At 44.6% G+C, this 15,130-nt stretch overlaps 1 protein-coding gene across 1 annotated transcript in view; it reads right to left on the bottom strand.

Moving 5' to 3' along the window:
• Positions 1 to 15,130, bottom strand: part of LOC131285564 (MOXD1 homolog 2-like) — a 115,133-nt gene that overhangs the window by 56,045 nt on the left and 43,958 nt on the right. Inside the window, exon 2 of the mRNA XM_058314423.1 lies at positions 1,013 to 1,537. Coding sequence (XP_058170406.1) covers positions 1,013 to 1,369 — 357 coding nt within the window. The 5' untranslated portion in view covers positions 1,370 to 1,537. The remainder of the gene's footprint in view (positions 1 to 1,012; positions 1,538 to 15,130) is intronic.

The raw sequence follows: 15,130 nt of genomic DNA, 5'->3' as shown, positions 1-15,130 counted from the left end.
ATTGGTGTCCATGGCTACAGGTTGCGTCCGTAAAACAGACAAAACAATAACAGCGCACTTTTTCTCTCTCTGAGGACAAAACAACCAACCTTCCCTTCGGGACTAAGAAAGGAAACATTACGGGATCAAATAACGTATTGGGCAATCAGTTTCGAATGGGTCGCTTCTTTCCATCCACGAACACCCGCACAACCACCAAGGGGAACAAAAGGATACACAATTTTCGCAACCTTGAGGACGGGGAAAATCGGGGAACGGATCGCGGACCGACGACATTTTGAAACACGACGATTTTCCTGTACTTGCATTCACTTCCCGATACCCGCAAAATCCTCACCGCGACAAACGCGCTGAAAGCAGCCCGAGCAGGAGTCCGGAAAATGTGGATGTTTTGTTGAATTTTCCAAAACCGAAAGGTTTTTCGCGCGGCAATTTTGCGGAACGCGCTGCTATGTTCGCATTTATGTTTCTGTTCGGTGGGATTGTTTGTGATTCTAATTTTTTCCCACCATTCCTTCCCACCCTGCAAGAACCCCCCTCGGTAGGGGAGGGGGGTTTTCAAATGGGAAAATTATACACCGAAGCCCGTACCGTTCGCCGGAGGGGCGGAACGAATCCGTGTCGGGATTGGGTGGATGGATTTGGCCCCAAAATGGACTCTTGTTTTTGTGTTCAATGTGTAGGTGGTTAGTTTGTTTGTTTTTTTTTCTCCTCCAGGTGGATATGGCTGGTGGGGGCCGAGGAAAAATGGAAATTGTTTTCCCAGCCCGCCCGCGGCAGCGTTTCAATAAATATCGCCAAACGGCAAACGATCGGTGGAATGGTTGCGATGAAAAGCTCGAGCCGAAATATATTGCGCTAATCACATAACGTAGCCGGTTTTTCCCCCCAGCGTTCCGCTGAGCGGTTGCTAGTTTTTCCTAGCCAAGCATGGAATCCAATTATCGGAAATATTGACCTACAGCGCAACCTACATACGATTTACGGAAAAGGGAATGCGAGTGAGCTTTACCTGGAAGTGGACCTGGCCCTGGTCGACCCAGCCGATAACGATGTCCGCGCCGTAGATCGTGCCGTCCTTGGAAAAGCCGAGCCCGATGTAGCCCTTCGTCCGGGCCTGCACCTCGAAGGTGATATCCTGCCCGGTGATGCTCCACAGCAGCCGATAGTCGTCGTCGAGGAAGACCGCGTGGTCCCAGTGGGCGGCCGACGCCAGCGACAGGTTGAGCACGACCAACACCAGCACACCGGCCGCCATCGTCCACCTTCGCCGCCGGGTGGAAAATGGGGTCCCACTGCCGACCGGAAAACACATCCGCACTAATGATTGAGCCATCGATTGGCCGCCCGAATTGATGGAAGGTAACATACTTTGCGAATTTTACTTCTTTCTTTTCTCTTTTCCTCAATAAGGATTCGAACACCTTGTTTGCACTAACACTTCATTCTCTTTCTCATTTCACCCTTTTAGCATTTCACTTTTTTCTCGAACCGCAAACACACGCATTCTTTGGGTCGTTTTAATAATCTCGATCACCTGCAATAGACGAAATAAGAGAAGGTTTTCATTCAATATAAGTTGTTCAACTATCATACAGTGAGGCTAAAAAGTGCTCGTACGGACAAGTTTTTCTTTAAAAAATCCTTGATTTTAGAGAGTTCTAGCGCAAAATAAAACATCAAATGGATTTAGTGCTGGAACGGTAAATGCACTGACACTGTTCGAAACAAATAAAGAAATACAAAATCGTAATAGTAAAACAAATTAGAAACAAATAAATTAAAATTTGTTATTTAGCTAACTCAAAAAATATTTGTTTACTTGGAAATTGGTCACATTCCTGTGAGATTTTTGTGAAACTACTTAATGACAGATCACGCTAATGAAATGATACTCCCATTTGATTTAAATCAAGCATATCTTCATGCGTCGAAAACGTTCAAAGACAACCCGAAAAATAAGCAACGAATATCAAACAAAATGCAAACAAAGAAATCAGGTGGAGGTTCCAACATGGTGTGGAGGTGCATCAGTGTAGCGGGACTGGGGCAGTTGCACTTCATTAAAGGGGTGATGGATCACAAAATCTACAATCATATTTAGAAAAACAATTTAAAAAAAAGTACCGAGAAGTTAAGACTACAAGCAAGATGAATATTCCAACATGATCCAAAAAGATCTAAGGCAAACAGCCTTAAATACCAAATTCTGCTTTCTTTATAATGTCTCAAAACAACTCCATTCACCCTTACAGAGTCCAGATATGGACCTGATAGAAAATCTATGGAATCTATGGATCTTAGATGATTCCATTCGTTCGCATTGCAAGAACAATGGGACAGAATACACCTCACCGTCTAAGCAAATTTAGCAAATTTGCCACGACTAAAAGTGTCATTGAATCAAAAGGATAGTCTACAAAACATAAAATCTATATCCTCTTTTCTCTGGTTGTCTCTAAAATAGGAAAACAATCCGAATTAGACAAATACTTTTTGCGTTCATAATAAATGCATTTTTTGTAATATTTTTCCATTATTATCTGTGCTTTCAAGTTTTACTAACAAATTTGGATGATATATAAAAAATTGGCCAATCCTCTACCAAAAATGATCATTTGAATTAATTTCTTGAGTCTACAACGCTCCGAAGTATGACTTTCCTAAGAAATTTTCGTATAGACTTATACTTTTTGTACTCACTGTACCGAATCAATAAGGCATCCTTCTCATAAACCTATCCAAATGTTCTCCCTTTAAAATACCAGAACAGCACCATGAAGCACATGACTCCCGCTCCAACTTGCTGTTCGGGAATCCTTCGATGGTGGTTCGAACTCACAGAGCAAAGGTTTATTGACGGAAACGTCGTAAGGAAACGATAGCATTGTGTAAGTTTTCCACACGACCACCCAATTCCCATCCGCCCAACCCTCCTCCGAGGGTTTAACGTAGGAAAAGGATATTATTTTTCGAGCAACCGAAGACACTGAATAAAAGATGTGACGCAAGCAGAGTGGTTCACTGGCCTCCCATCGAACGTTTCACCGCTTTGTACCGTTTTAAATGTCAAACACAGGCCCATTGTTTGGTGGAAAGGCACCCGAGCGAGCGTCCGTACGGCGGGCAAATTGATCAATAATTTTAAGCACTTCAGTGTGTAGAGTTGGCGTGGGCTCGAGATGGGAAGTAAAATCAATATCCTTCGTTGAAGACGCTTCGAGAACGTACGTGTCGAGCCTGCTCCGATCGGTTCGACTATTATGATGGTCGTGTAAACTCACCTCCTCCGTTTGTGTTCCATCGAGGAGGCAACGAAGACGCCTGCTTAGACGGTTAACAGTACGATCGACATTAGCGATAAATCGAGAAAGGTCGTCTCCGTAGCTGTAGACACGTGCTGCCTGGGAAAGAACCTTCTCGTTATCGTCTCGGGGAATTTAAAAAAAACCCCAACACCTTTAGTATATCTCCTACTCGGGAAAGCGTGCCTTGCCCTTGAACGTCTTCGATAACCGTCATCGAAGACGACGTGAATTTTGGCAACAATTCCAACTGGCGGACCGACATCGAGCACCAAAATGAGCAATTTATTCCGATTTCCCTCCAGACGGTCAGATTATCATCATTAGAATATCAAATCATAATTATGGTAATGTGTTTTTGTGTGCCGTACGGCAGCTTCAGCCAGCACGCTTTATCCTCCAAGGGCATCGGTATCATCGGTTTTTCTCAAGACGTTCTCCCGTGGCCGATCTTGAAGTCCTCACCACCGGCTCTCGGCTCTAATAACCGCCACTCAGTGGATCCACTTGGTGCGGCTCAATATGACTAAGCACATCACCTTGTTCCCGATTTCGCCCAGAACTTCCAAATCAAATCATCATCCTTTTTGAAGCGCCCGCTCCTTAGAGCTCCTCCTTGGCCGATTCTCGGTACCGACACCACCAAAACAACGCGTTCGTGGCCTACGAGGTGCTTATCCTGCTTGAAGCGCCCAACACAAACATATTTACCTAGCCCACGCTAGAGCCTTCGGGCGTGTGAAGGTAAAACAACACCCAGAAAAAGCAGAGACGTCGGTTGACGTCGGCCGTAAAGCGGACGCGGAAAAATAAAAACCTTCCCAAAAACGAAAGGTGCGTTAAATTTGCGCTCCCTTTGAACGATGATTGAAAGCACCGCGTTTGCGTCCAAATCACCGTTTGCGTGCCGGAGCGTTTTGGCGAAAATCTTCACGTAAGTGCCATTTAATGTAAGTTACGACACGCTTAAAGCGCGCAACACATTTGCATTTTATCTCTCTCGCTTTCTTCTATTTTTAGGACACCTTTTTTTTCCCCCGAACCAGAGTCGCCTCGGAATGAAAAACGAAGTGTAACGATACGGTCCTCTGCAAATGTTTATCAGCGGCGGGCGAAGGAAAAAGTGGAAGTGGAAAATCCATCCTTAAGCTCGTCCCCGTCAGCGCCATCACACGCAAGGGCAGTTCATTTGCTCCGCCAGCTGTTTATAATGTGTCCCGGGTCCATTTGCCAGCCCACAACACATTCGCCCCCGGGATGCGCCATTTTGCGCCTGGGAAATGGGATTAGTGCGGAAAAGAAATGCGAAAACCCCTCTCGTGGATGCATTACGTTTATTATTACGACCTTAATGCAAATTCATAATTGCATTCCATCCCAGCCGTCCCTCGCACGTTCGCCCCTCGTCGGGTTTTCCTTTGCGAATGAATAACAAATGAAAGTAATATTGAAAACTTCCCTTACACCATTAAATGGACCCGGGGAACGAGTGCACCCACGTAAGACGAATGCGGTTTCTCTCTGGCATCACTAATGGCATCGGTTTTGAGGGTGGAATTCATCGAGTGACCTGCGACACCGAGAACCTTCATCGTATTTGCTGGTGCTACTACCGAATGCAAATCCTCTGGCAAGGAACCCTCCGGAGCGGATCAATCCAGTCGTTGATGTCATCGAAAGCAATCGATTCGGGTTCTTTTGATGTCTCCGGAACCCTGCGCCGTTCGGTGCCGTTCGATTAGTGCACGTACTCACATGTAGCGTAAGTTCTTCGTCAGCACAGCCGTACACATTTGCAATCAGCTCTTCGCATTGCTAGCAGAGAAGAAGGTTTTCTTCTGGAGGACGCCATCCGTCGCAGACGCGCATGACGTAAACATCGTTATCGGAACTATTCACCGTTCATCCGCTCCCACCATCGCCGGGTTTCGGGCGCTTTTATCACTGGCAAATTTTCCACCAACATCCTGCCGAGTGCCCGAGCTTTTCCCGGTGCCGGTGCATGTAATTCCATTCTGCTTGGCAAACACATTTCATCGCTTCCAATTGCACATTTCATTTGTCAAAGGGAAATTTCCCGCCATTTGCCAAAAAAAAAGAATAAAAAAAAAACCTGAATCGCATCGCCCAACGCCATCACGGTTTCGCCGTCATCATCATCATCCTGCACCGTCGACTGAAGGCGATGCAATCAAAAGGCAACGACGAGTGTAAAACCTCCTGCTTGCCTTTCCGCACCAAAGGAACTTTCCTACATGAAGTTGTGCAAAATGCAGTCAAAGTGAGGCAACGGAACGATTCCCTCCCCGCTCGGCTCTTACCTCTCTCTCTCTCTTTAAACAGCTTCCCATCAAGATTCACTCCCGAAAAAGCACCTTCGGCCGAAACTTCGCAGCAAGAAAAGCGGTCTGGTGGGAAGCGAAATTTATTACATCATGCAGATTTCCCTTCAGCCTTGGGTGTTTCGGGGCAAACGACTCTCTGCTCCAGTCCATCATGTATCGCGAGGTTGGTGCCCGCGGAAACTGGTCCACCGGGAAAGAGGGAAGGGAAACTTCAACTCTTGGCTGGTGATGGAAGATTCGCGAAATGTTTGTGTCAGCACTCTAGTGGAACACTCGCTTCCCCAGCGCTGGTCGTGATTGTGATTGTGGCATTGGAGGCTGTTTTTTTTCTTTCCCGGCTTTTCCCGAAGCTTTTTTGGAAAGCTGTTCTTCAACTCTTTTGGCCAAGTTTTTTTTTCATGCAGCAACCAAGGATCGCTTCGATTTGTGCTTGCTTGTCAACAAAGTAAGGAAATGGAAATTGGGAAACTCCATTCACAATCTCCTCCACGTTGCTTCCGCATTGCACCGAAATTGCAAATCGGGGCCCAAAACTTGGCACTCTCGAGGAAAGCATCGGGAAAAAAGGAACCCGCCTGGTGCCGGCGAGTCTGCAGCAGGCAAACAAATAACCAACGCAACCCCGGATGGCTTCAGCGCAAGTAGGATTCTTCGATGTTTGGTCGTAATCATGAAATAATTGCATTAAACGTCTTCCGAACAATTACCGCCCGTTTTGACAATTTTCACACGGATGCATCGCCGCCGGACGGTGGCGGAAGCCGGGGGCCGGATTCGGTATCTGGCTTCGATTTTCGTACGCTTCCTTTTCGATTCCCTCGTCCCGAAGACCAAGAGTCCCATCGCATTCGTTAGACCCATCGAGAATTGCATCAAACGATTAGGAAGCTGGTAAAAAGGTCATTGAAACGGGAAAATGGGAGCTGGAATGGACCGGGAAGGTACCTGAAGGGTCCCAGGAAGGAAAGCGAAGTAAAATAGCGAAAACTTTCCCGAAAGAAAAAGGGTATCATTTGGACGGTGCTTCATGGCACTTTCGGTCGTTCGGTGGAAAACTGAGCGTTAGATCTGTGTTTTTTTTATCCTCCCTGTAATGGAGAAAGAAGGGAAAAACGAGGAAAATCGCAAGTAAAACAAGCTCCATCGGAGAAAAGTGCAAAATCGCATTTTCCCGACAATGTCGAGCCCGGGTTTGTCCGTCCGTTTCGTCCGACGAGCAGAAGCAGATGTTCTCGATCGTCTCGACACACCCTCGACGCTTTTCCTTGCCCTCCCCACCCTCAACGAAGTTGTTGGGTAACTTTTCGCATTTTTTTACACACGGTGGGTGTTTTCTTGGCGCACTCGAACCTCGTATTTCTTTCACCGTGCCCATTTTGGGTTAGTTTTGGGCGGCCCGGACCCAGTTTTCTTCGTTCGCTAGCCGAAAGAAAACACCTACCCACCCGCGGCGTGCTGTATTTTCTTCACCACCCGACGCTGGTATTGGTGGGCGGATGAAAATCAATATCCTCTCCCGTGGCCAACGGAGTAGTTCCTGCACGGTACTTGCAGTCATTTTCCTTTTCCGCGATGAAGAAATGCGGGAAAAATCTTGCACAACTGGTTCACCCGTTTACAATGGCCGTCGCTGAGAGGTGCTTTCGGACGATTTTTCTTTTTCCTTACTTTTTTTTAACGCCCACCTTCCCAACCCACAGTGTCGAGTACAAAGTTGAGCCACAAATTGAAGCCGAATCGCAACGTCTTGGCAGTGGAAATGGAAAAAAGGAGAGCAAAATGGGAAAAATACCTCAAGTGCAGAACGCCCAAAATCGGTGGGTGGTTTAGCAGGGTGGCCAAAGTTCAAAAGAAAGAGCGCAGAAGAATCCTTTTTCCGTTGCAGACGACGACGTCCAACACACGCCCGTGAAGGATGTTTAAGATTTTCCTCGAGTTCGGGTTGAATGTGTTTTTTTCTTGTCTACTCTGAAGCCACGGTATTTCTCCGAGGGAAAATCCTTTCCCTTGGTTGTGGTTTAACAGAGAGAGAGGAGGGGGTGAGGAAACCTATGAAGATCCTTACATGGAACGATCCTTACGGTGAACCGTACCGGAGCGAAACCCACCAACCTCAAATCGGCTGCAGACAAAGTTGCCTTCTTTCCCCCCGGAAGCTACCTTCATGGGTTGGAAAAATCGATTCCCTATTCTCCGTTCGAAGCCATTTCGAACCGATCGGGTTTCCGGTCTCGTGGAAACCTCCTTCACATACACACACACAAACTCCTTCACATAATGCATTAGAGTTTCACGATGAGTTTTGCGATATGTTGATAATAAAGAATAATTTAAACTTTACAGACCACTCGAGATTGCGATCGAACAGAAAGATACTGGAAAGCGTAACCTTTTTCCCGGGCAAGAAAGTTGCCTGAATCGGGCGAGGGTGGGGGCGAAACTTTCCCATTGGCAACTTTTCTCAACAACTCATCCAAAGATTTCGCAAAACTCTCGAGCTTCGAACTCTCGAGCTCCGAGTGTCTTCCGGTGTTCGGGTGGGTGTGTGTGCACTGGTGGGTGGAGGTCAGAATGTTAGATTAAGGCTGGTTTGGAAGACTTTTTCCCCAGTCCCGCTTTTTCCAGCACGTCCGGCTTCTTGTTCGTCATTTCACAATGTAGGAGGGTATTTTTGTCGGGTGGGAAAGTGGCCAAAGTTGTCAGTAAAGAAAAAGGAGGGAAAGAGAGAGAGAGAAGGATAGCAATGCTTGTTGAAGTGCAATTTGAAATTGTGTTAAGATAAGTCCTGGTTGTTGTTTTAATGCTGTTTTGGTGCTGGGGAAAATGTGACGAAGTACAACTGTCCAGCATAGGGTGTTGTTCTTCAACGAGACCTGAGAGACTATTATTAATGATGCAAAAAGCAAACAACGGAAGGGGAATGCAAGCGTTGGGGGAGGAAAAACACAACCCCGGATGGGTGGGAAAGACTTCTCGATGACAAAGTGTCGTAGTTGAACACGCCCCGGATACCAATGCAAGTGCGATATCTTTTACATGGCCAACAAGGGCCGCTTTAAAATCGGATATTTTCTAGACGCTCCGATCCCTTGCATCAAACGCCGTGAAAATCCATCGCATCACACGCATTCTGTTTGCACAATGGCACATGGAGCGATAAATTTGCATAATCTTGGAAAATTTGAAACTGCACCAGTGAAAACTCAACCGACTGCTAGACAAACACCACCGATGGCGGGGTGGTGGAAAGGAAGCTGAGGCTTAAACTCTTGTTACAACCCATCCGAACTCGAACGTTTTCTGCTCGGCAAACATTTGCTCCGGCATCCAATGGCAAACAATGGCTCAACCAACCAACCCCGGACAATAAAAACAGGGTGGAAGGGGGTGGGCGATGAATTCATCGACGTCGACCAAAACCTAGACGAATTTCCCTCGGACCACTTTTCCCCCTTTTTTTTCAACGGAACAAATGCGTTGAATCGAGGCATAACCACATCCAACCCCAGCTTGACGTGGACCGGATTCGTTTTGCACGATGGGAGGAAATCTTTTGAACTCGCACCGATATCTACTCCGGGGACGACCTTGTGGACGGCATTTTCCCGCCCTCGTCCCGCGCGGGGGAGAGGATCACATTCGCCCAATTCACGCTCGCACTCCGGGAGATTATTTTCATAATGGTCGTAAAATTTGACTCGCCAGCTACGCAGTTTTCCATCACGGATAAGCAAGGGTTGATCTGGGTGGAAAATTCTGAAACATCAAGGACATCATAAAAAAAACCCCTACACACACACCCAGACCAAAGCGAGGGAGTTTCAAATACGATTGTAACCATTACGAGGTAAAATTAAACAACATTACAATAATCACAATGAAATCAGTGAAAATGTTATTATCAAACCCCATCCAGAACCGGATCGAGTGGATGGATGGATGGGTAAAGGAATAAAAACACTGCCGAGGAAGCGGTACATCGAGAAAATGAAGCGACGACTGGATGGTGGATGTGTCTGATAAAAGGAGACTTTAAGTGCCGGGGACAAAAAGGATCCTTCCACCACGGAGGGATTGGAACTCGTTACACAAAGCATGTAATTATGTGAAATCTCACGTTGTGAATAATGAAAAATGAACCAGCTTTTCCTTTTGGGTCCCTTTCGTTTCGTCACCCGACGAATGAACACGCGATGGCAAAAATGAGTGAGTGAGTGGTAAAGGATTTTTCCGCCAGCACCAATGTAAAAAAAAAACCAACGAGTCATTTCCGGCATCGAAATCATCATCGGTTGTCGTTTCAACGCGAGGTTTGGATTTCTAGGCCTTAACTCGTTAGAGTTGAACGGACTGGAGATGCACAGGATTTTTCCCATTTAGATCCTTTTTTTCCGCTTGCGAATGAAATGAATCATTTTTTTCCGAAAATAAAAAGATCGGTTCGAATTATAATGGCGTGTGTGTCTGTACCTGGTTGGATACTTAAAGAAAAAAAAATACGAAGGGCTCAGCTCCAAAAACCATCCACAAAGAAAGGACACCAGTCAACCACCCTGGACTTTTACTCGTGGAGGCCGGAAAGGCATAAAAGGTGTGAGAAAAAGGATGCACGGCTCGCCATTACTACCAGACGGGCGGCCAGTAATACACACACACACAAACCAGTCGGTGAAATTTTCTCCCAAAGGGACAATGCCGGTGCTGATTGGAACCAGGGCACGGAAGGCCGACCCAAGTGGGAAAAAGGTGTAGGGAAAGCTAAGATGGAGCCGTTGAAAAGGCGCCCGTGTTTCTTAACATCCTCAGCGCATGTGTGCGTCTGTGTGTGTGTGCATTGTATCTCATTTGTGAAAAGGGGCTTTAAGATGCACGAGATCATCATTATGCGAAGGCTGATGGTTGCCATTTTCCCGGTCCGGCCGAGTGAAAGGACAAGGGGTTCATAATGGTTGCAGTTCATTAAAGTAGATAGAATGCTATCGCTGGAATCGAAAGCGTTGATACGAAACGATGATGAGCATATTCGTGAATAATAAAAGCGAATGGGAATGTTTCGTTTTAGTTAAATATTTTAACACCTTCCCGGATGGAGGGATGTGGCATTATTTTTCTCATAAAGAATTTACTTATCTTCTGGAAGTTTTGTTTACACTTTTCAACGTGCTGAAAACTTGTTTTAACCTCAAAAATATTATACCGGAAGGTTAGTCATACATTCCATTCATGCTAACTCCATTGGTCTTCTAACAACTTGCCTTTATTATCGTCAATCATCAAATACCTCACAACACAAATTGTTAGCGTGTTATTATGGTAAACAAAATCTTTATCGTTCCAACTAAACAATATTATTAAATTGAGCGCAAATTGTTCCTCTTCTCATTCGGATTTTCGAGGAATCATACATTCCGAGTATCCCATCATTAGACCGAAATTTGTCCTAAACTATCTAAGGGTCCAAAGGACAGACAACAATCGCAAATAATCGACCGTCTGTTTTTTTTTCTCCGTCGACGGAAGATGATCATCTTTGGTATATTAAATATTAAATCTGCTATCATCTCTTCTAGCGGCGTCTCGGATGACCTTGGAGCTGGTGCCTTGATTTCGTGCCTTTATATTTCGTCACAAAGAAGTTGGCCCCGAAAAGTGTTTAGCAAAAATAAAACATCATGCATCGACATAATTTCGCCAACCAAAATGCAGCATAATCGATGCTGATAGTTAGTCCCTCTAATGGGACAGTCGGAGGATGCCGGGTTTTGCCCGGGGGCCAGATCGCACTTTCGTCGCTCGCGAGAATAAAAAGAAAAGAAGCGTGTTCCTCTAACGTGGTAGAAATAACTCACGGCAAACGGCAAGAACAGCGAGCGAACATGCCTGCCTGTAGACAATCATTATTATTCCCGATGGTGTATTTCCGCTTCGTTCGGGGCTTTGAACATTTCGCCAGCTTCTTTGTCTGCAGAGGATATCCTCCGGTTCTTTTTGGCTTTTCACCGTTCGGCGGATGCAAGTGGATGTGTCTCTTTTTCTCCCTCCCTCATTACGTTCCCTTCTACTTCCCACATCCGATTCTAAGGCCGTCCCCAAAAAACGTGACAGTGATCCGCTCCAGATAAGAGCGGGGAAACGTTTTGTCGCGCTGTGGCAGCCACACGTTTTTGGTGCCGTTGGTTCACAAAATTATGAATTCGTTTATGCACTTTTTCCGCACCGTCTCTCCTTCACACCCCCCTCCTACGCCAGATGTGGCTCGACCAAATGTGGCTCAAGCTGGTCGCAGAAGGACAAACGACATCGTCGGAAGACGTGACTGACAGACGTCGCCGCAAGAAGAATGCAAAAGCCGTCGCACCTCCCTGTCCACTTGTCCACATTGGCAGCTGATGCGGACGAGGTCGAAAATTCGATAACGATTTGTAGGTATTTTGTACGGTTGTATGATTGATGAAAAGTTTGTTAGCGAGTTGTGGAAGATGTAGCGATTGAAAGGGTTTCAGAGCCAATGTTGTGACTTTAATATGGTTACGAAAAGTTTTAGAAAATAGGTATTTTAAAATGGTCGAATGCGGTTGATTTAGCGTTCTAGGAGCCACAAGCAGCTATAAATTGATAATCCAAAAACCTTACAATTAACTAACCTTTCAGTATTTTGTTTCAAAGTTAATACAATTTCAATTAATATCAAACTATTCATTAAAACTAGAATAAAATTTAGAATAAAACCACGAAATCATTGATGAATTTTTAAAGTAATTCAAAACATCGTTTTCTATGGTCAAATTTTATATCTTACTAATTATATCACATTTTACTTCAATATATTTTCAGTCGTTTTAGTTCAAAACGATAGTTTTCGTTCGTTTAAAAAATTAAAAAATTAAAAAGTTTTTACAACTTGAAGAATGAAGAGTTCTATATAATGTAATGTAAAGACGTTTGTTTATCTTTTATTAATCCTTTATCCACAATCTATTCTAAGAGTTGTTCTCCACTTTGATAAAAACTTTATCAATCATTTAAAACATCAATCTTTATATTTTAACCAAAATAAAACACGAGAAAGCGACGTTTGGTGACCTTTTCTTCATCAAAACTCAATTCAGATAATTCAGTTGAATGACTCTCTCATTTTCATATTCTTTATTTACTTTTGTGCGGAAGTAAATTCACAAACTTTTCATTTATTAAAAAATGTAAGCTTTTTTTGCAAAATAACTCCAACATAAAAATTTGAAAACACTATGGACAAAAAGTACGGGGCCCTTGAAAGTTTGGGTCCAAGAGCAGCTGCTTGTTTTGCTTATTCTATGCTCCGCCTCTGCTTTCAAATAATAGAAAAGACTAACATGAACATACATTTTCCCAGTTCAGCTTATCATTGAAAGAAGAATTGATTAAAACTATTTTAAAAGTATCAAATCAACATTCAAGCGTTATGACTAAAGGTCCTTACTCGATTTCGGTAACGGTTGTTTTATTCTAGTTTAATTTTTTTTTTTCAAACGTGGTGCTTCTTTCTAGCCCACATTAACACCACATCCATCTCAGCAACACAACCACTTCGACAGCATAATCCTGCATAAACCATTTAGAAGCCCGGTGAAGACTACCGGCAAGGACAAACGCGAACGCTTGACACACGGACTGAAACATGGAAACGTTGGAAAAATCATCAATATTTTGATTTGTGAGCTCGTTAGTTTGAAATATACGGGTTCCAGTTTCCCGTCCGTAACGAGCCCCGGTGACCAGCGAGTGCGGGGACGCATAACGAAAGCAAGTAAAAACACCTTTCCGAAAACTTTTCCCCCGGAAAGGCTGAGGGACAGAGGGCAGGCAGGGTATGGGGCGCGGACGACATGAAAGAACATTCTTTTCCCGTCATGTCACGCCGGAACACACCGGGCTCACGTCGGGGGTAGGACAATGTTTCGAAGGATTGAAGTGGAGCAAAAAATAATCACACAAAACTTCTGCCGAGCCGGCCGGAATCTTTAACATTTGATTTACATTGGAAATATTATGTTTCCCGAGTCCGTGGACATTGTTTTTCTTTATTTTTGTGTGTGCTTGTTTGATTTTTTCTTCCCCTTTTCGCTCGTAACAGACAAGAAGACACCTTCGAAAGCGAAATCGATCGATGGCAAAAGCTGAGCTGAAGAAAATAACAACCGAACGATCGTCGCCGATACTTTTGCCATCGATCTGCTTCGTTTCGATTGGTTCTACAATGTAAAGCGGTACACATATGCCATGTATGCGCAGGGAAAACAAGAACAACAGAACGAATGCTCGTTTGCGACATGATCGAAACATATTTTTTGATCAATAACCATTTTGTCCGTCGCTTGCAACCGAATACGTTTATTTTGATGCTGCCTCGAAGGTGGAAGACAAAACGGACAAAATATGAAATTCATACACGATCAAGCTGCTTGTCGGTACATTCCGATGGAAATGGGGAAGGGGAGATATTTATCTCGATTGTGAACACAAAAGTTACGTTCGGTTTGGTTCGAGGAACGAAAGCTATTTCCTCTTGTTAATGTTTTTGAGTTGGTTTTGTTTCAATTAAAAATTCATTTTCAAGCATTTCAGCCGAAAGTAACATTCTAATCTGGAATCCGAGCGATGGAGAACTTGTACGAGAACAAGAGTTATGATTTGCTAAGAACAGAATTTTTCCACTCGGCACCATTTTCATGCTAGCCAGGATAACTGGCGCAGTTAGTTGGTGTTCGTCCGAACCCCCAATCTCCAACACTTTCCCGTGCACCATAACGAAGGATTATCATTTTTACCTCGTTTGCATTTTTGGCTTTGCCGTTCGTCTGCTTTCCAAGTGCTAGGAACTCACTTCCCCCAGTTACCGGATTTTTCCCCTCGCCTATACCACCCGAGGACTTCATCTCATTGTGGATGCAACTATTGTTTATGTTTTGATGCATCATTCCGGCGAGTGGTGGTGGTGGCGGCGGCGGCTGAGGTACGCCTGCATAACTTAGCACTGATCTACATATCACGTGCTTCCTCTTGCTCGCGTGGCATCCGGGTCGGGTTTATGCTGCTTCCACGAAAGATTCTTTTTCCCGCCCGGCAACTTGTTGGCCAAGCTTGCTCGTGGACGGAACGGAAGCGTGGTGCGAGGGGGGAGGGAGAAATTTTGATGGATCATCCAAACAATGGTGGAAAGCATAATGAAGGTAAGTTATCTCGTTTGCTATTCGTCAGCGGGAAGGCTCTAGCACAACGATGACGAGCGTTGCCATTTTGTGGTCAAAATAGTTTAGTGTTTATTTGATAATAATTTATTTATTCTCCTGCTTAGAAGAAAAGTTTTAAAATGAAAGTTTTGAATTATAAATTATCAACTGGACAAGCTTAACTAGCGAATAAAATATGAATCAACCTAATCCAACACAATGTCGTCGCTTCCGATGTGCAACAATGAAATGGCTTCAGTGAGAGCTTAAC

The sequence above is a fragment of the Anopheles ziemanni genome, chromosome 3, assembly GCF_943734765.1.
Source record: "Anopheles ziemanni chromosome 3, idAnoZiCoDA_A2_x.2, whole genome shotgun sequence".
In the NCBI taxonomy this organism is placed as follows: Eukaryota; Metazoa; Arthropoda; class Insecta; order Diptera; family Culicidae; genus Anopheles; species Anopheles ziemanni.
Note: the sequence above shows the minus strand (reverse complement) of the source record. Positions and strands in the feature narration are given on the sequence as shown.